At 39.4% G+C, this 20,062-nt stretch overlaps 1 protein-coding gene across 2 annotated transcripts in view; it reads right to left on the bottom strand.

Moving 5' to 3' along the window:
* Window positions 1–12,601: 12,601 nt before the first annotated feature.
* STK17A (serine/threonine kinase 17a) overlaps window positions 12,602–20,062 on the bottom strand; it is a 45,389-nt gene continuing 37,928 nt past the window's right edge. For both annotated transcript variants that reach the window (XM_023226438.1, XM_023226439.2), the window contains exons 4-7: window positions 19,610–19,736; window positions 15,737–15,785; window positions 15,469–15,648; window positions 12,602–14,890 (exon numbers count right to left, since the gene is read on the bottom strand). In XM_023226438.1, coding sequence (XP_023082206.1) covers window positions 14,566–14,890; window positions 15,469–15,648; window positions 15,737–15,785; window positions 19,610–19,736 — 681 coding nt within the window. In that variant the 3' untranslated portion in view covers window positions 12,602–14,565. The remainder of the gene's footprint in view (window positions 14,891–15,468; window positions 15,649–15,736; window positions 15,786–19,609; window positions 19,737–20,062) is intronic.

Here is a 20,062-nt window from a genome sequence, read left to right as displayed (position 1 = left end):
TTGGAATATTTTGTTTGCATTTATTTCTATTTCAGATACCAACCATCTGCCCAGTTGAAGATTTGCAAAATAATTTTTATTCCAAACATTTTGAAAGCTTAGAAAATTTATGTGTGTACATATACACATAAAGTTAACTTAGGAAAGTTAGTTTGAAGGTAACAGCATCTGGCTGGGCGTGGTGGCTCATGCCTGTAATCCCAGCACTTTGGGAGGCTGAGGCAGGAGGATCACCTGAGGTCAGGAGGCCTGGCCAACATGGTGAAATCTCATCTCTACTGAAAATACAAAAAAATTAGCTGAGTGTGGTGGCAGATGCCTGTAATCCCAGCTACTTGGGAGGCTGAGGCAGGAGAATTGCTTGAATCCAGGAGGCAGAGTCTGCAGTGAGCCAAGATTTCAACCATTGCACTCCATCCTGGGCAACAAGAGCAAAACTCCGTCTCAGGAGAGAGAAAAAAAAAAAGGGAAAGGGAAGGAAAGGAAAAAGCTAGCAGGTTCTTACCTATCTGCTTTCCAAACAACTTAGCTGCATGTTAGATAATCGTATCCTTAGGTTTTATTAGTCTTATAAGGAAACATATTATAAACCAAAAGAACTTCCTTCTGGGCACCAGAGCCTACAAAAACAGAAATCTGGTATCTGTGCTTTGAAAAGGTCAGTTTAACCCTCTTAGCATTAGCAGGCTTAATGCCATTGTAGTTGTCTACAATGAAGGACAGCCATGAGCTCTCTTCCTATATTCTTAATATTCAGTGAAGAGAAGCCGCTCAGAAAAAAAGAAAAAAATGAGCTTAAACATGCTGGTAGAATATGAGGTCTTCAGTTGTCACAAGTTATCTCTATTCTGGAGTTGTTTCTTTAAAAATGCTTGTGTGTTCTTTGAGTAGATTACACAGTGAAAAGTCTCCCCCGAGAGTGCTTTTGTCAGTGTGTTTAGATAAATATTCCAATCTCTACAGCCTTTTAAAATAAATGACAGAGCACTGAACAGTTCTGTGCTTTTGCTCTTTAAGTTACACACTGTCCTATTGTGTGTATGTTGTGAATTTATGTATTGCTTCCTATCTGTCTATTCTCTGACAACTTCTACTTCATTTTAGTGTTTGAATTTTTTTTGTTTCTTTGCTATGGCCAGATTGTAGAAAACCAGGGCTTAGGTTGGCCATCTGTTCTGAAGTAAAAATAAGTGTAGAGTTTGAATTAATGAAGAGGCTTTTCTAATCCACCTGATAGGAAATAGTATTATGTAGTGAATAGCTCCTTGATTTCTATTTGAAAGCTGCTATCTTGGGTATTTTTTTCTCTTCACATTTACTTCCTGTGCACTTAATGCCTTCATGGGTGATTCTGAGCAGGCTGGAACTTGATCACTGCAGTAGACACTGTCTTTCCTGTTCTTTGAGGAGAGCAATGATGTGCACTTGCAGCCCACTGTTTCCTGTAGATCCATTAATCACTGTGACTCGGCCATTGACTCCACTAACTACCTTAATGATGTCTTGGATAATGCATCAGAGGAAAAGGTGACTTTTTGAGGAAGGGCCCCCAGTGCATCCCATAAAGAGACAGGATAGCCCAGAGATCAGAGAAAGGGGTTTCCTAGAATTATACAAACTCTAGATGTTGCAGGAGAGGGATCACAGCCAACAAATGGTAGCGTGATGCCTATGTGCTTTACTATAGAAGAGGCTGCAGGGCCTCTACCCGCAGTTCCTTACCAACTAGTGTGCTGGGTGGATGGGCAGGGGCTGTGGAGAGTATTATAATACTGTGCCAAGAGAATTTCACGCTCTGGTGCTAAAAATGATGTAGAAAAGAGAGATATCAGTTTAGGAGGAATCTAAGTGGCTGTCCGGAGGCAGTAGTGTCCCTGTGGGCCTTGAAGTCCAAGATTTTGATAAGCAGACATGATGGAGAGCACCCTGCGAGTGGAAAGCACAGCATGAAGAGAGGCCCCGGAGCGGGCAGAGGGGAGTTGTGCCCCAGAAATAAGAAGCCCGGTTTGGACAGCGTGTAGATGAGCGTAGGTAAAGTAAAAGAGAGGCCTGGAAAGGTAAGTTGGCCACAGTGTGTGACCGCCAGTGTTGACATTCTGCATACAATTTGTGGCCATCAAAGATTTGGGGGTAAGCATGTGATTCTACTGCTAACGAGGTTTCAGAGGCTGTGCTGAATGTGTACTGACAAGACCTGTGTGACTTTCAGGTAAGTCACAGATTTTACCACCTTCGTTCAGTTTTCCTAGAATTAGCCTCCTCTTGCCTGTAAACATTTCCTATTCACCAACCCAAGGACTTGATAATACCTGATAAGATTTTATTACTCTGAGTTTTGGTAAAGTTTGTATACAGCAACAATGAAACTGAAATTACATATACACCAAACAGCCAGAACTTAGCTCCTTCTGTCCTCTGGCCACCAGCAAGGCCAGGGAAATGCTCAAGCAGCAGCAGTTGTGAAGGATTTTCCCAAAGCAAGCAGCTTTGGAAGTGGCTTTAGGCCACTTGACTCTCTGGCATTTTCAGTTTGTCGATCTGAAAAATATGAATAAATATTTACCAATCACTTGCCTTCAGGTGAGACAATGTTTATACTGCTCATTGGGATGCTTGGACAAAAGATGCTGTTTACTCAGGAGGCTCAGTGACGGGGCGGTCAAGGAGGAGGTGAGAGGGTCATAGGAAAACCTCGTCTCCGCCCACCAGAAGATTCTGGCCTCCTTAGTAATCCCCCCTGGTTCAGGCATGCTTTTTGGCAGAGTTGCTCAGTTGAAAGCACTGTCAGGAATGTGTACAGAAAAACTGCACCCACTTTATAATCCAGGGCAGAAAAGTAGGAAATGAAAATTTTAAAAACATGCCTGTAAGACACGGGTTGGGTGCAGAAGTGAAACCTGACTTTGCAGGAGAGAGTACTTTTCCTTCCTAAATTATCTTCCAAATTTTTTCCCCTTAGAGGAAATTTCCAAAAGGAATTTTTTTAAGGAAACGTTTTAATTGATTTATCAGATCACATGAGGTGTGTTAACCTTTTATTATTACATAATAAGCTGTCAAGGCAGAAATTAGACCCCCTACTATACACCTATAACACTTACCTTTTAACTTGAGCTACCACATCAGTCACCCTGCAGTCTTAATGACAAAGTAATTTTTCACTTCCAAATTATTTTTATGAAATGAGAAACTATAGACCTGTCTCCCTTATGAAGGTTGATGCAAATATTCAAAATAAAATATTAGTGAACTGAATCAATGATATGTAGTGGTATATTGTATTATTTTTCACGAAATGGGTTGGTGCTTCTCCCTCTCAGTGCTCTTTCCTGTGGGAGGATTATACATCCCTGCCTCGTTGAACTTAGGTGTGACTGTGTGGCTTGTGAGTGGAAGTGGCATGCAGGACTTCTGAGTAAAAGTTTTAAGTGCCTGCCCTTGGTTCACACTGTCCACTTTGCCTTCGTCCCTAAGATTGGTAATATTCCAGATGGTGGCTACTTCAAGGGCTTGGGGGCTGGGAGAGCTGACCCACAGTAGGACATGAAGCATAAGAGACACATAAACCCTTACAAGCCCCTAAGATGGGGGGCTATTTGTTACCCCAACTTAACCTAGTGCACCCTACTGTTAACAGTGACTGAGAGAGGTTTATTCCAGGAATGCAAAGGTGGTTCAATATCAGGAAATCCTGGAATTATTTTAACCTAAGACATGGCTTAGATCGAGGACTTAGCATTCAATTGGAGACACACACAAACCATTGATTGTAGAACATGTCCTCGGTGGTTTGACTGAGTCAGTAGTAGTTATAAAATTATATAAAAGTTATGTTTATATTTTGCAAACTAAGCTACTTTCTAGGACCACATTTTTAGAAAATTCACTATTCAAAACAAAGTAGAAGAGACAAAGAGTAGACGCACTTCTCCCTATTCCTCCACTAAGTGCAGCCTGGACTTGTGTAAAACAAACATCAAACTACTGTGAAAGCTGAGAAGACCGAATGGAAAGGAACTTCAGTACCCAAGGAATAAAACACAGCATTGACTTCCCTGGGTTTTCTTTTGCCTCATATTGGGCAAATATGAGGCGCTGGAGAAGCCAGCACCCCAGAAACACCAATAGGAGCCAATGGCTAAGCAAAGCCTGGTGTCTCTAGCCCAAGGATCGGGACAGGGCAACCTAGAAAGATGGAGAAGTCTCAGACAGTAACTTCCCTACTCTATCCAAACACCATGGAAAAGCCTATGGCCCCAACCCTACTGCCTCATCAGCAAAGGCCAAGTGGGGAGCCTACACCTTCTCCTTTGCCTGTTGGAATGAGGCCTCCCCAACCCCTGCTGGAGCAGTGTCAGAGCTAGCCCAGTAGGGAGCTTAGGACTTCTATCCCTGCAGGATGGTAATAAGGCCCACCCCTATAGTGTCAGTGGAGGTCATGTTGGGAGCCTAGACTTTGACCCTGACCCAGGAGGAACAACTCCCCCCACTCCCATGGTATCAGTGGGGCCCACGTGTTCTAGTGGGAAGCTGCACTGAGCCACTCCTCCCCCCTGCCTGTACTCAAATGGGGCTCAGTGGTGAGCCTGAACCATCAAACCCACCACATGCCCCCTTCACCCACAGGGGTGGTGTCAGAGGAGACCTACTAAAACATTCAAACAAAGTCCAGGGTCTCAAACCCAAATGGGCAGAATAGAACAGAAAGCCATGCTCTTGTGCCAAGAACCAGGCAAATGTCAACCTGAATGAGAAGAGTTAACAGATACAAACACCAAGATGACACAGATCTTAGAATTATCTGACAAGGATTTTGAAGCAGCCATCATTTAAAAGTTTGGTGAGCAATTATGAACATGCTTGGAATAAATGAAAAAATAGGAAGTCTTAGAAGACGGCAAATCAAATGGAAATTTTAGAACTGAGAAAAGATTAAATGAAATCAAAATCTCACTGGATGGGTTAAACAGCAGAATGAGGAGTACAGAGAAAAGAATCACTGAATTTTAAGATGAAATAAAAATCTGAGCAGAGAAAACAGACTGCAATTGGTACCTGTGGGCCCCTAGCTAAAGACCTAACATTTGAATCATGGATCTAAGAAAGAGGAGAAGGAAGGTGGCGCTAAAAAAGTATTTGAAAAAAATAATGGCTGAGAGTTTACAAATTTGTCAAAAACAAATAAACCTTTTATAGGCATATATACCTAGTTTTATTGTGTTTTACTTGATTACACTTTGCAGATGCTGTGTCTTTTACAGATTGTGGGTTTGTGGCAACTGTCGAGCAGGTCTTTTGGTGCCACTTTTCCAGCAGCTTGTGCTCACTTTGCATCTGTGTCACATTTGGTAATTCTCACAATACTTCAGACTTTTAAATTATTGTTACGGAGAGCTGTGACCAGTGATCTTTGATGTTACTATTGTAATTGTTTTGAGCACCATGAACCTCACCCACCTAAGACGGTGAACTTAATTGATAAATGTGTGTTCTGACTGCTCCACTGATTGGCCATTCCCTCATCTTTCTCCCACTTTACAGGCCTCCCTATTCCCTGAGACACAACAGTATTGAAATTAGGCCAATTAATAACCCTACAATGGCCTCTCACTAAATGTGAGAGGTGAGAAAGCTGCAGGAGAAAATTTGAAGCTAGCAATATTATTGAGGTTTAAGTAAAGAAGCCATCTCCATAAAAGTACAAAGTGCTGCAGCAAGTGCTGATGGAGAAGCTGCAGAAGTTACCCACATGATCTAGCTCGGATCATCGATGCAAGTGGATACACTAAACAACAGATTTTAAGTGTAGATGAAATAGCATTTTATTGGAAAAAGATGCCATCTAGGACTTTCATAGTTAGAAAAACTCAATGCCTGGCTTCAAAGGACAAGCTGACTCTTGTCAGGGGCTAGTGCAGCTGTGACTTTCAGTTAAAGCCAATGCTCACTGACTATTCTGAAAATCCTAGGGCCCTTAAGATATGCTGTATAAATGCAACAACAAAGCCTGGATGACAGCTGGTCTGTTTACAGCATGGTCTACTGAATAAGCCCACTGTTGAGACTCAGTGCTCAGAAAAAATAGATTTCTTTCAAAATATGGCCGGGTGCAGTGGCTCACGCCTATAATCCCAGCACTTTGGGAAGCTGGGGCAGGTGGACTGCTTGATGTCAGGAGTTCCAGACCAGCCTGGGCAACATGGTGAAACCCTGTCTCAAAAAACAAACCCAAAAAACCAAAATATTGCTACTCATTAACAATGCACCTGGTCACCCAAGAGCTCTGATAAAGATGTACAAGGAGATGAATGTTGTTTCATGCCTGCTAACAGAGTATCCATTCTGCTGCGCATGGATCAAGGAGTACTTTTGACTCTCAAGACTTACTATTTAAGAAATATATTTTGTGATTTCTCTGATGGTTCTGGGCAGTCAGTTGAAAACCTTCTGGAAAGGATTCACCATTCTAGATGCCATCAAGAGCATTCAATTCATGGGAGGAGGTCAAAATATCAACATTATTTGGAGTTTGGAAGAAATAGATTCTAATCCTCATGGAGGATTTGGAGGGTTTCAAGACTTCAGAGGAGGAAGGAACTATAGATGGGGTGAAAACAGCAAGAGAACTAAGAGTGGAGGGGCCTGGAGATGTGACTAAATTGCTGTAATCTCAGGATCAAACTTGTATAGATGAGAAGTTGCTTCTCATGGACGAGCAAAGAAAGTAGTTTCTTGAGATGGAATCTACTACTGGTGAAGATGCTGTGAACATTGTTGAAATGACAACAAAAAGATTTAGAATATTCCATAAACTTAGCAGTGGTAGGGTTTGAGAGAACTGACCCCTAATTTTGAAAAGTTCTGCTGTGGGTAAACGCTATCAAACAGCATTGCATGCTACAGAGGAATCTTTCATGAAAGAAGGAGTTCATCAGTGCAGCAAACTTCACTGTTGTCTTATTTTAAGAAATTTCCACAGTCATTGCAAGCTTCAGCAACCACCACCCTGATCAGTCAGCAGCCATCAACATCGAGGCAAGACCGTCCACCAGCAAAAAGATTATGACTCAATGAATGGCTGTTAGCATTTCTCAGCAGTAAGGTATTTTAAAATTATTATCTTTTCCTATCCTCCTCTTGCATTTAAAAGTACTTTTAAATTAATGTATGTACATTACTTTTAGGCATAACACTACTGCCCACTTAAACTACAGTATAAGCCACATGTTACATGCACTGGAAAGGCAAAAAACTCATGTGACTTGCTTTCTTGTGGCATTTGGTTTATTGCAGTGGTCTGGAACTGAAAGCGATGCATATTTCTGAGGTATGCCTGTATTTAAGAAGCTGAGTGAAACCCAAAGAAATCCATGATAGGACTTCCAAAAACTAAAGACAAAGAAAAAAGCTTGAAAGCATCAAGAAAGAAATGACATCTTACCTATAGGGAAAAGTAACTCAGATGACAGTGGATTTCTCTTTGGAAACCATGGAGGCCAGAAGGAAGTGAGACAAATTATTTTAGTGCCAAAAGAACTGTCAACTTGTGGCTGGGCATGGTGGCTCATGCCTATAATCCCAGCACTTTGGGAGACCAAGGTGAGCAGATCACTTTGAAGTCAGGAGTTTGAGACCAGCCTGGCCAACATGGCAAAACCCTGTCTCTACTAAAAATACAAAAATTAGGCAGGCATGGTGGCGCGTGCCTGTAATCTCAGCTACTTGGGAGGCTGAGGCATGAGAATTGCTTGAACCTGGGAGGTGGAGGTTTCAGTGAGCCAATATCCTGCCACTGCACTCCAGCCTCGGCAACAGAGCGAGACTGCCTCAAAACAAACAAAACTCTGTCAACTCCAAATTCCATATTTGGTGAAATGATCCTTCAGGAATTATAGGGTAATAAAAACATTCTTGGATAACAGAAAACTAAAAGAATTTGCTGAACGAGTCTACCCTACAGACCTTGAATAGACCTACCCTAAAGGAAGTTCTTGAACCAGAAAGGAAACGTTTAAAAAAAAAAAAAATTGGGGGATATCAGGAAGAACGATGGAAACAGCAAAAATATGGGTAAATACAATAGACTTTCCTTCTTGAGGTTTCTAAATTATTTGGTAGTAGAAGCAAAATTGTGTGACATAGATCTCAATGTACGTAGCAGGTTATGTTTAAGACAGTTATAGATGGGTTGGGGAGGGGATGGGCAAGAGAGTTTTCTACATTTCACTCAAACTGGTAAAACGTAGATATCAACAGAGCTTTATATAGCAATGAAGTAGTTCTGTATCTCAAATGTGTTGGTAGGAAGATAAAATGGCATAAAACGATATACATTGTGCAAATACCAATTTCCTGTAGTTATGTATCTGTACTGTCTTTTCAACTCCCTGTAAGTCTGTAACTATTGCAAAATCAAAAACTTTAAAAAGTATAGGATGAAATTATTGAATATGCTGCTTTAAAAGGGACAGGGTACAGTTTTATTGGCTTAGAGAAAAAAACAGGGGCAGGGATGAGGTGACAATCCTCCTCACCTGAATAATTCCAGCTGAGGATTAAACATACCTCTTCCCAGATATTTTGATTTATCTTCTAGGTATACTTCTCTTACAATTTATTAGGAAGCTGGTTACTTAACAGAGATAACTAAAGAGATACTAATTTTCATGCAAACCCATCACAATGTATTGAACTGAGATACTTTTCTGCTGCTAACATATTTAGGAAAAATAGTTTTGTTTTTAGTAAATAAAATCTCCACTTATTTCAATAAAAATGGCAAGGAGAAAATGTAATCAAGTCATAAGATTATCCTGCCATGTAAAATAAGCTGCTCCCCAAAGGACTGTGTCAAGATTGGTTTTAAATAGAAAATATCTATTTTAAATATATTTAGATTATAATTGCCTGGGGGTTGGCAAACTTTTTCTGTAAAGGGCCAGACACTAAATACCTTAGGCTGTACAGGCCTTCAGATCTCTGTCACAAGTATTCACCTGCGTGGTGTAGTGTGAAGGCATCCACAGACAAAATGTAAACACACGGGTGTGGCTGTTCCAATAAAACCTCACCAAACAGGCAGCACAGGCCACAGAATACTGACCTCTGCACTAGCCTCATCTCAGGTTACCTGTCCTTTAGTTATTAAAAAAGAAACCCAAAATTAAGTTACACAAAAGTGATTTTTAAAAAGTACTTTGGACAGGCTGGTCGCGGTGGCTCAAGCCTGTAATCCCAGCACTTTGGGAGGCCGAGATGGGCGGATCACGAGGTCAGGAGATCGAGACCATCCTGGCTAACACTGTGAAACCCCGTCTCTACTAAAAATACAAAAAACTAGCCGGGCGAGGTGGCGGGCGACTGTAGTCCCAGCTGCTCCGGAGGCTGAGGCAGGAGAATGGCGTAAACCCAGCCAGCGGAGCTTGCAGTGAGCTGAGATCTAGCCACTGCACTCCAGCCTGGGCAACAGAGTGAGACTCCGTCTCAAAAAAAAAAAAAAAAAACTACTTTGGACATTAAAATGGGGCCAAAGGTAGTATCCACTGAGATAAAAGTTCTTGACGAGCAGTCAGGAAATCTGAATGATTCTGTCCTTTGTGCTGCTCATAACTAGCTGTGAGCTCTTGGACAATCACATATTCCCTCTGCAGTTCCATTACTGCATCTCTAATTTGAAAAAATAGAGGAGGGATTCCGTCCAATTTTGTTACTATAAATTTCAATTCAGCAAACTTACTCCCACTGTTACCGACAAAAGTTTCAAAAGACTCATTTAAATAATTTATAACATAGTTCTAGTTGGGCATGATGAGCTAAAAATGAGAGCTGGGGTATTAAAAGCAAACAAAAAACTGAAATATGAAGAGTATCCAAAAAACAACAGCATCAAAAACCATGAAATACACAGGGATAAAGTTAAAGAATATACAGGATCTCTGCACTGAAAAATGTAAAACACTGCTGAGAAAAAAATGAAGTAAATGGAAAAACATGTTTATGGATTGGATGACTACTTGATTTATAGATTCAGTGAATCTTAAAAATCCACAGGGCTTTTTCTGGGAGTAGTTTGGTAGAAATTGACAAAATTTATTTGGAAATGCAAAGGACCTAGAATAAACAAAGCAATTTGCAGAAGAAGAAATTAGAACGTCGGTTTTACCTGAGATCAAGACTTACCAAGTTTTGACAAAAAGATAACAGAATGAAACAGAAAACTAGATCCACAGATATATGATCAAATGATTTTAGACCAGGCACCAAAACAGTTTAACGATGAAAGGAGAATCTTTGACAAGTGGTGCTGGAACCACTGAACATTCACTAGAATGTTCAAAGGTATTTGACGCCTACCTACCTCATGGCATATAAAAATACTAATTCAAGGTGAATCACAGACCTGAATATTTGCTACAACTATCATACTCCTAAGAAAAGACAGTATCTTCATGAGCTTGGGTAGGCAAAGACTTCTTAAAGAGCACACAGAAAACATTAACTGTAAAACAAAAAGCCATAAATTGGATTTCACCAAAACTAAACTCTTCTTCTCATCAACAGATACTATTGAGAAAACAGGCAAGCTATAGATGGGAAAAGATATACGTGACACACAAATCTGACAATCCTTTATGTCCAGAATGCACAAAGGAGTCCTATCCAATTAAAAGGAAAAAAGGACATGAAAAGTACTGTCCGTTAGTCATCAGGGAAATGCAAACTAAACCACCATGAGATACCGCCACACATCCAGCAGCATGGCTAAAATGAAACAGGCGGACAATACCAAATGTCGGCAAGGATGTACAAAACAACCAAAATACAATGTGCTGGTAGGAACAGAAAACAGAAACTGTTGGGCAGTTTCTTAAAAAGTTAAATATATAGCTACCATAAGACCTAGCAATTCTACTCCTAGCTTTTTAATCCAACGGAAATGAAAACATGTCCACAAAAATTCCTGTCCAAGAATATTTATAGCACATTTATAATAGCCCCACGGAAACAGCTCAGGGGTCCATGAACAGAAGGATAGCTACATAAATTCATGCATTCAAATAGCATGACACAACAATAAAAAGGAACAAACCAAGCTGGGCACGGTGGCTCATGCCTGTAATCCCAACACTTTGGGAGGCTGAGGCGAATGGATCACTTGAGGTCAGGAGTTTGAGACCAGCTTGACCAACATGGTCAAACCCCATGTCTACTAAAAAAAAAATACAAAAATTATCCAGGTGTGGTGGTGCATGCCTGTAATCCCAGCTACTTGGGAAGCTGAGGCAGGAGAATCCCTGGAACCTGGGAGACGGAGGTTGCAGTGAGCCAAGATCCTGCGCCATTGCACTCCAGCCTGGGCAACAATAGCAAAACTCCATCTCAAAACAAAACAAAACAAAACAAAAACAAAAACGGAACAAACTGCTGATATAAACCTCAACATAGATGAATCTCAAAGACATCATGCTGAGTTACAGAAGCCAAATGGTGCCTGCTGTATGATTCCAAGTATATGAGTTTGAGGATAAGGAAAACTAGTGCAACAGAACAGGAGTGTGGTTAAAGGAGTGAATACATTTGTCAAGCCTGATGAGACTGTATGGATTTAGATCTGTACATTTCATGATATGTAAATTATATCCCCTTCTCTCCAAAACAAAACAATAGTGATTAAGGCTCTCGAGGTTAAGATTAAGGTATTCAATCTAGCCTTTAAAGTTCCACAACAGATAGAATGGATGAGGTGGCCAATCTTGGACAATAAATACAGTACATGGCTATTTTTCATTTTTATCAGTGCAATTCAAATTGAGGTGTGAATTTAAAATGTATTTAGGATTAGTTTGCCAATGCTAGTCATCTTTCTCCTCTCTATATTCATGTATGTTGGTGTCCATAAATTGGTATTTATTTCTTCTAAACATGCATAGGCTTCTATGGACTGAGCCACGCACCACCCCCATTACATTACTGAGGACTATAATTCACATTCTGTCTCACATTCTCCAAGTGATCTTTATAACCCTTTAATACATTTTTCTTCCAAACTGAGGTTAGCTGGAAAAATTGAAGAGATTCAACAATGAGCATCTGTCCTTCCTCTATACCACTACTAGAGAAAGGTATCAATAACCTCCTAGTTTTCATGTGAAAACAACAAAACACAAGATCAAATATCATTTCCCAGTTGATTAAAACTACTTATACATTTTGCATATTTCATAAACATCTCATCCCACCAAAATACTGTTGAATTATAGTTAAAACTGGATTTATAAACCAAGTAAACTCAATAGCACTGTTTAGTCCTTTATAAATTTGGTGATAGAAAAAAAGGAACATTAACAGCTGTTAGATAAGTGTAGAACTAGCTGGCAGCTATTAATAGATTTTATTTGGCCTAGTATTATGAAGGTTCTTCATGCCCTGTTTTTATCTTATAAACCAAAAAATGCCAATTTATCTTTACAAGTATGTTCTGAAGGGCTTCTTAAAAAAGCACCCTATGACTCAGTATTTAAGGCACAACAGCAGCTAAAGATACGCAGCAAACTGAAGTGGCCAGCTAAAAGAAAACAGATCTTTTTCACAAATACAGCAATTATATTAAATATATTTATTACGAGTATAAAATGGTTTTTAAAAAGCCCAAATGATTCTGATTTTAAAACCTGCTAACAGATCCGTCAAGTACAAACGTGTCATTCAATAGTGGGTATTTTTTGCTGGTCACCTCCTATTTTTTCAGAGAGATACTTATACAAATTTGCCTAATACTGTGTTTTACTTCTTCCAAGACTTACCTGAGACTCAACACTGTGGCCATGGGTGTTCATTAAAAACTCTATCACTGTGGCACAATTTCTTCTTCTGCTTTTTGGAGCTTGTTTAGGAATGCTAGATTCCAAGAAACTATATAAAGCAAGCCAATTTAATGAGAAAACAGTGCAACCTGGTTGTCTGAACTGCCTGATGAATTTCATCTAATGGTATAAAGAGCGCTCCCAGGTGCTTCGACAGGTTCACACAGGACTGGGCGAGATTACTGACTTTGTATATGTCTATGACATTTACACACATTTGGGTATTTACTGTACATACTTAAAAATAGTGGTTAGGTGCTGTCATTTTCATGATTTTGACAGCTGAGAAACCATTTTAGGGAGAAAGCTTTGTGCAGCACCCTAATCAGACCATGAAGGGACAGGTCTGAGTTGTTCATAGTGCAGAGCAAGGCATGGCCACGGTACACAGCACACAGGTGATAGGCAAATATTTAATGTGCTGAGCCTAATAAAAGATAAATAAGGACTCTCAGACTTCTGTGTGTGAGGATGATTAGTTACTTTAAGGTATTCGGCATACACTTTCACATTTCCATTTTTTAATTGGACTTTACTGGTCACTGTGGGGCCTAGATACACTTGAACTGTTCAATCCTAATCAAATAAAACTATTAGTACATTCTTATACATCTTTTTGGGACAAAGTACCTCCTAATTACAGAGTATCCAATGTAAATTTTTTATGGACAAAGTAAATGTTTCTAAACCTTTTGGCATTTTATAACTTTTCCTAGCAGAGCTTGAGGGCTGGTAAGAAACTCAGTAGAAACAGGCTCAGTGGTCGGCATGAAGACACACTCTCGCTCTCTGTTCTAGGGGATTTTACTCACTTTGGGACAAAAGCAATATAGTAGCATCTTTTCACTGACCAAGGTAACCAGAGTGTTGATCAGATCACACTGATACCTACAATTGGCCAAAATTAAATGAGAAGCATGGGGGGAGGTGCCAGGAAGCAGCAGGGGTACAGCATGTGAGAGAGAGCAGATGCATGTGAGTGTGGTGTGATGAGGGAAGTGGCTGAAGAGCTGACACTTAAACCAGAATAATTTCAGAGGTGAAAAATTACCACCTCTCTTACTAGTGACACTGAAGAGAAAAAAAAAATTACGGTTTTTCACTGATATGTCACAAGCATTTAGGCAAAAACACAACAGAAACCAAATCAAGTCACTATAAAGCAGTAAGAAAATATTAAAAAAAGACAGTATCAAACTTTAGTGAATGTTATTCTAGGTCTCGAAAATTTAGATGTCTGCTTAAACTAAAATTTTGCCAAAAACAAATCCAAGGTGAAAAAGTAGCAATTTTAGTAAACACATTAACATATATGCAGATATAGATACACATATGAATAATGCAAGAGATTTACAGGAATGTAGTTTTGGCACTTTTACTTGGATTTTTTAAAGAAAGTGAATACAAATATCTTTGTACACAAATTCTCATTCTGGAGAAACAGGGTGTAGAATTAAAAGGTACCAACATCTCCCTTCTTAAAAATAACATTGAAATGGATATCTGTACCTGTTAAATCTCCTGGTTGGCAACTTTTAAAATGTGGCTTCCACCTAACTCCACAAATTTGACAAAGTTATTTTTGTTTGTGTAAGTGATACTGGTTATCCACTTCCTGTATACGTACCATTTGGCCAGAGGTCCATAAATAATATTAACATTTTCAATGTAGAAATCTTAAAGTTCTAAAGGGAAATACTGCTCAATAGATAAATTCTCCTGGAATTTCTTGTAGCAAAGGTTCCTCAAATTTAAATCGTTTGGAAATGGCCTTTTGCTCCATTTTCTCTTTTTCAGACTGTCTGCATTGTCCTAGAGTATATGAAGTAACTACAATTAACTCCTCGGTTACAATGGATTCCTCGGTTTCTGATTTGTCAGTATCTGAATTAATTTCAGGCACAGAATGACCTTCTTGGAGGGCATTTGCTTCTTCTAGTGCCTTTTCCATCCTGAAAGAAGGCTCTTGAATACTGCTCTGTGTCAACCAGGGGTGCTTTAGACATTCTTCAGCAGTGGCTCGATCCCTGTAAAGATACATGTTTTACAGTTAAGACATGTTAGAACTTCAGTTAAAATTAGAGCATAAGGTACTGTATTTATTGTATTATACTTTGGGAAGTATGACAAGTTGGCAAAAATCTTACTGTGATTCCTGAATAAAACTATTAGTCTTGGAATTTGGGTGCAATTTCCCACAATGCTGAAAATTTTGTGAAAATGTTGAAATATTTTCAGTAAGTTATGTCTGAAACGCTCTCTTGAGAGACACCAAGAACAGATGGGAAGTATCTGCTAGAGACTAGCTGTCATTTCACTGTCAACTTCTACTAACCATGAATTATGAGTGCTATTTACTGCCATGACACATTTGCAATAATACAGTCTTGCTAATTAATATTTAAATCCTGTTATACTGAGGTATGGTTCACATTTTCTCAAAATATTTTCATTTTTGCCCCCTTTTCTTTCAACAGTTATTAAGTCAAGGGTCTCACTTTTGTGTTCCCATTTTGGTGTTTTAGATGTTGAACTATTTTTGGTTGGAGGAGAGTCAATAAAAAACTTTAAAGATCAATATTAAACTAATAAAAATAATACTTACTCAGGTTTCTTAACTAAAAGTGTCCTGATGAAGTCAACAGCTGACTCAGACAAAACATCAAATTCTTCCTCAGAATAACTTAAATTCATCTGTGAGATGTTTAAGAATGTTTCTTGTTTATCATTGCCTAAGAAAGGTGATATTCCTGTAAGCATGACATATGTTAACACTCCAATGCTCCTAAATTAGAAAGAAAATGCAAGAAAAATTTAGTACCATACTCATTTCTTGAAACTAATTTGATCAATTTTTCATTAATAACTCTTACCACATATCTGTTGCCATGCTTATAGGATCATAACTAAGAATTTCAGGAGCTAGTATCAGAAAGAGAAGAAAACATTTAGTTTTGTGGAAAAAATTACTAATTTGCTCTTAGAGATAAAAAATTAAGCATTAGAAACTATAAGGCACTATTCAATGTTTGGGCTAAAATGAAAGGTTACCATGAATTAATATGAATTAATATAAAGCCTAACTAGATGTTTGTAATTAACTTGTTTACTTTTCACACTTCTACCCATCATTGTTGAGTTCTAGTATTTTACAAATATTTAAATATTTTAAAAACATCAAATATAAACTGACAATTTCTATGTAATCAAGCATTGTCTCTATCAGATCATGGCTTTTAAAACTTTCTCACTGCCACTGACATTTCTGCTTCTCCATTGCCCCACCCTCACCCATGGTACTTTCTCCTCTCACCTGGGCCTTTTCAGCTACTTGTCCCACCCCTCTGATCTATTCTTTCTGTTGCAGTCAGAGTGAGCTTTTTAAAACATCTACCCATTAACAAAAAGTCAACGAGGTTAAAAAAAAAAATTGGGCATTCTGAGACTACAGGCATGGGACAAAGGCAATTAAGCTGCATCTATAGAATTGAGAAAAATAATATGCTTCGAGGCTGAGTGCCCAGCACTTTGCAAGGCCAAGGTGGGAGGACTGCTGGAACCAGGAGTTCAAGACCAGCCTGGGCAACACAATAAGACTCTATCTCTACAAAAACTAAACAAAAGCTAGCCGAGTGTCATGGTGCATGCCTGTAGACCCAGCTACTGGGGAGGCTGAGGTGGGAGGATCACTTGGGCCTGGGAGGTAAAGGCTGCAGTGAGCCGAGACAGTGCCAGTGTACTCCAGCCTGGGTGATAGAGTGAGACCATGTCTCAAAAAAAAAAAAAAAAAAGCTTTGATATAAAGTCACTTGCTGCCACACATAAACACAATAGAAAGACACTGTCAAATATGCAAGGATTCAGGAAAAATATTATAAAAATGCTCCTTTAAAAAAATCTACTCAATCCAGTTAACTAAACATAATTTTTTCCCAAAACTATACAAATAAGAAGGCTAAACTATTAATAGGCAGCAATAAGTACTCAATCCATGGAAAAACAGATTAAAAACTAAAAAACTGTGGTAATCACAATTAAAAAAAGGAATGAAAATGTTCTATTTCTATGAAAAAACGAAATACTCAAGGTCACGTATCTACTACTAATTTGTGACAAACCCCCACAGAATAAATGAGTGGGAGGAAGAGGTTGGAAAGGAAATGCTAGGTATGCTAATCTCCTAAATTTTGATTTCTGAAATGGTTGAGTGAGAAAGAGAGGTTGTGAATGTTAAAGTTTCAAAAGAAATGACTAGGAAATTAAAAATGAAATGCATAGCATCCAAATTACCAGGGAAGAAACGGTAAAACAGAGACCACATAGCAAGACTGTGGGAGGAGGGGTGCAGGAAATACCAATAGCTTACTTTTTTGAGTACTTATTATGTGCTGAATACTGGTTTAAGGGCTTTGTACAGCAAATCCAATGAAATCCTTATAAATTCCCTATGAGGTCGGTACTATTACTAGCCCCTTTTTATGGACAGATGAATCTGAGGTATAAAGAGATTTAAAGGTCAAGGTCACACAGGGCCAGAACTCAACACCAGTTTCTGTGCATATGTAAAATGACTGTGGGAAGCACAAACTCACCTTTTAAAAGGTGAGTCAGGGAAGGAAAAAGAGGAGAGTCCCTTTGTTTTTCTGTATAATGTACTTCTGAATCATTTTTAGTTTTCTTCTTTTTGGATTAAGCTTGTATTTCCATTATGTTTTGAGATGGGAAAGGCTCTTGATAGAAAACTTAAAATTTACTAAGGAACAGAAGGCTCTAAAACAAATCACTAGTCTGGGCAACACAGTGAGATCCATCTTTATCAAAAAAAAAAACCAAAAAACAAAAAACTGGCCCGCTGTGTTGGCACGTGTCTGTGGTCCCAGCTACATGGGAGGCTGAGGCAGGAGGAATTCAAGTTGGGGGCTGTAGCAAGCTATGATGGTGCCACTGCACTCCAGCCTGGTGACAAGAGTGAGACTCTCTCAAACAACAACAACAAAGAAAGCATTAAAACAAAACAAAAACCCACCTCATTCAGGGCAATAATTACTATTTTGAGTTTTCAGCTCACAGACCTACATTCTTCAGTCTTGTATATTGGAGCTTACAATGGTACCCATTAATTTTGGCTAAAACACTTGGGTTGCTGCTTTCCCTAAAGAAACACTATTAAGTCACATCCCAAAAACTTACTTAGTGGTCATGATGCATATTAGTCAGCATACTGAAAATTAAGTATTCTGGCCCACTAAAATATATAAAAAATTTTAAAGGTTGTTTCTGTGCCTGTGGCATCTTTTATTACCTAATTAAGGATCTTTAAAAAAATCTCTAAATTATTTTCTGGACGATCATTGCCATACAGGTTTGTTTTCTTCAACCCTATCGCCCCTCCTCAGTCTTTCTGTGCTCCGGATAGCTCTTTTCTTATAACATCCTCAGTCTTTCAAGAACTACTCACTCCTTTTACCCTCTTCTCTGAAAGGAGACCCCACTCTCTTCATTCCCCCTCTTCTAGCCTATTTGCCCACTTCACACTTCTACTCTCAGGCAGAGAGTCTTCCCTCAGGCCCAGGCCACAGCCTTCTCCATTCCTGCCACAGCCACCCTCCCTTCTCCCAGGTCTGCTGGCAGCCTAGGTGACTTCTACACTGATGTCCATGACCCAGACAGCCTACCTTCACAGCTTCTTGATTTCCTGGTCTAAAAAATTGCCTTTCCAGCCTTACATCCAAGTCCTCATAATTACAAAGAGCTATTTCACCACTGAAATTTTAAATATTAATATTCCTTTTTTTTTTTTTGAGACGGAGTCTCCCTCTGTTGCCCAGGCTGGAGTGCAGTGACACGATCTCGGCTCACTGCAAGCTCCGCCTCCCAGGTTCACGCCATTCCTCCTGCCTCAGCCTCCCGAGTAGCTGGGACTACAGGTATGCACCATCACGCCTGGCTAATTTTTGTATTTTCAGTAGAGATGGGGTTTTGCCATGTTGGCCAGGCTGGTCTCAGATTCCTGGCCTCAATTGATCCGCTCACCTTGGCCTCCCAAAGTGCTGGGATTACAGGTGTAAGCCACTGCACCTGGCCTAAATATTAATATTCTAATCTCTGGTCACAACCTCTCAATTTCACATGCTTATTCTATAGATACCTTTAAAAAAACATCAAACTATTAATCTTTCAAACTCCAATTTTCCTCAGTCTATCAAAGAAAGTCATAGTTGACTTCTTTGATGATACGCCTAGACCCATGGCGTATCATCATTCAGCTGCTTTGTTGCTGCTACCTTCAATGTTTAAGCTTTTTCTTTCTGCCAGAAACACTCAACCATGGATCCAACCAGATGCCCTCTCTGCTCCACACTTCCATGGAACCTCAGACTTGGCAGTGCCTTTGTCAATGTTTGTCACCAACCAAAACATCCTTAAAGATCCTTGTTAAATATCCTCCCACCCTCAAATAAGCTAATATCCTACTTTGTTAAGAAAATCCTCTCCTATTCATTTTAGAAGTAATCCCTTCAAATTCTCTTAGCCCTGTAGTGAAGAGACAGTGAAGACATCACCAGTTTAGTATGTTACTCTTGAAAGTTTTCCATTGTAAAATGTAATCCAAAGGAATAAATCTCTGATGGTAGAATTTCAACATAGCAGATAGCTGGCTCCACTATGAGTCATGCCCCATGGACAAGTCCCCTAATGAAGGTGATGCCCGGCCCCAGAGCAAAACTACTTTTATGAATACTTACCCACATATTCAGGGGTACCCATAATTTCTCGGAGCTCTTCACTGTTCTTCAATATTCTTGAAAGGCCAAAATCAACAATCTTAATGTCACCCAATGGAGATTCGCTTGTCAACAGAATATTCTGAGGCTAAAAAAACAACATACCCCCACAAAAATCAATACAACTATGATTAAGTACACAAAACTTGTAGCCCATAAAACATACATTTCACCTGTGAAACTGAGACTGAGGAATTTAACAGTAAACAGTTATTTGTTAAAGAAATATTTTTACAATATACTTCCTACTATGTATAAGGTAGCAGGCCTGTACTCTCTTGTATTTTCAATCTCTTCCCCTACCCTGGCTCTTCCTCAGCATATAAACATGTTTGTATCCCCACCTCATGGAAACCATTCCCCACGACCCCGAATCTCCTCCAGGTAGTAGTATCTCCTACTATTCTCTCAAAG

This window comes from Piliocolobus tephrosceles, chromosome 8, assembly GCF_002776525.5.
Source record: "Piliocolobus tephrosceles isolate RC106 chromosome 8, ASM277652v3, whole genome shotgun sequence".
In the NCBI taxonomy this organism is placed as follows: Eukaryota; Metazoa; Chordata; class Mammalia; order Primates; family Cercopithecidae; genus Piliocolobus; species Piliocolobus tephrosceles.
The sequence above is the reverse complement of the archived record's forward strand: the minus strand, read 5'-3'. Positions and strand labels throughout refer to the sequence as shown.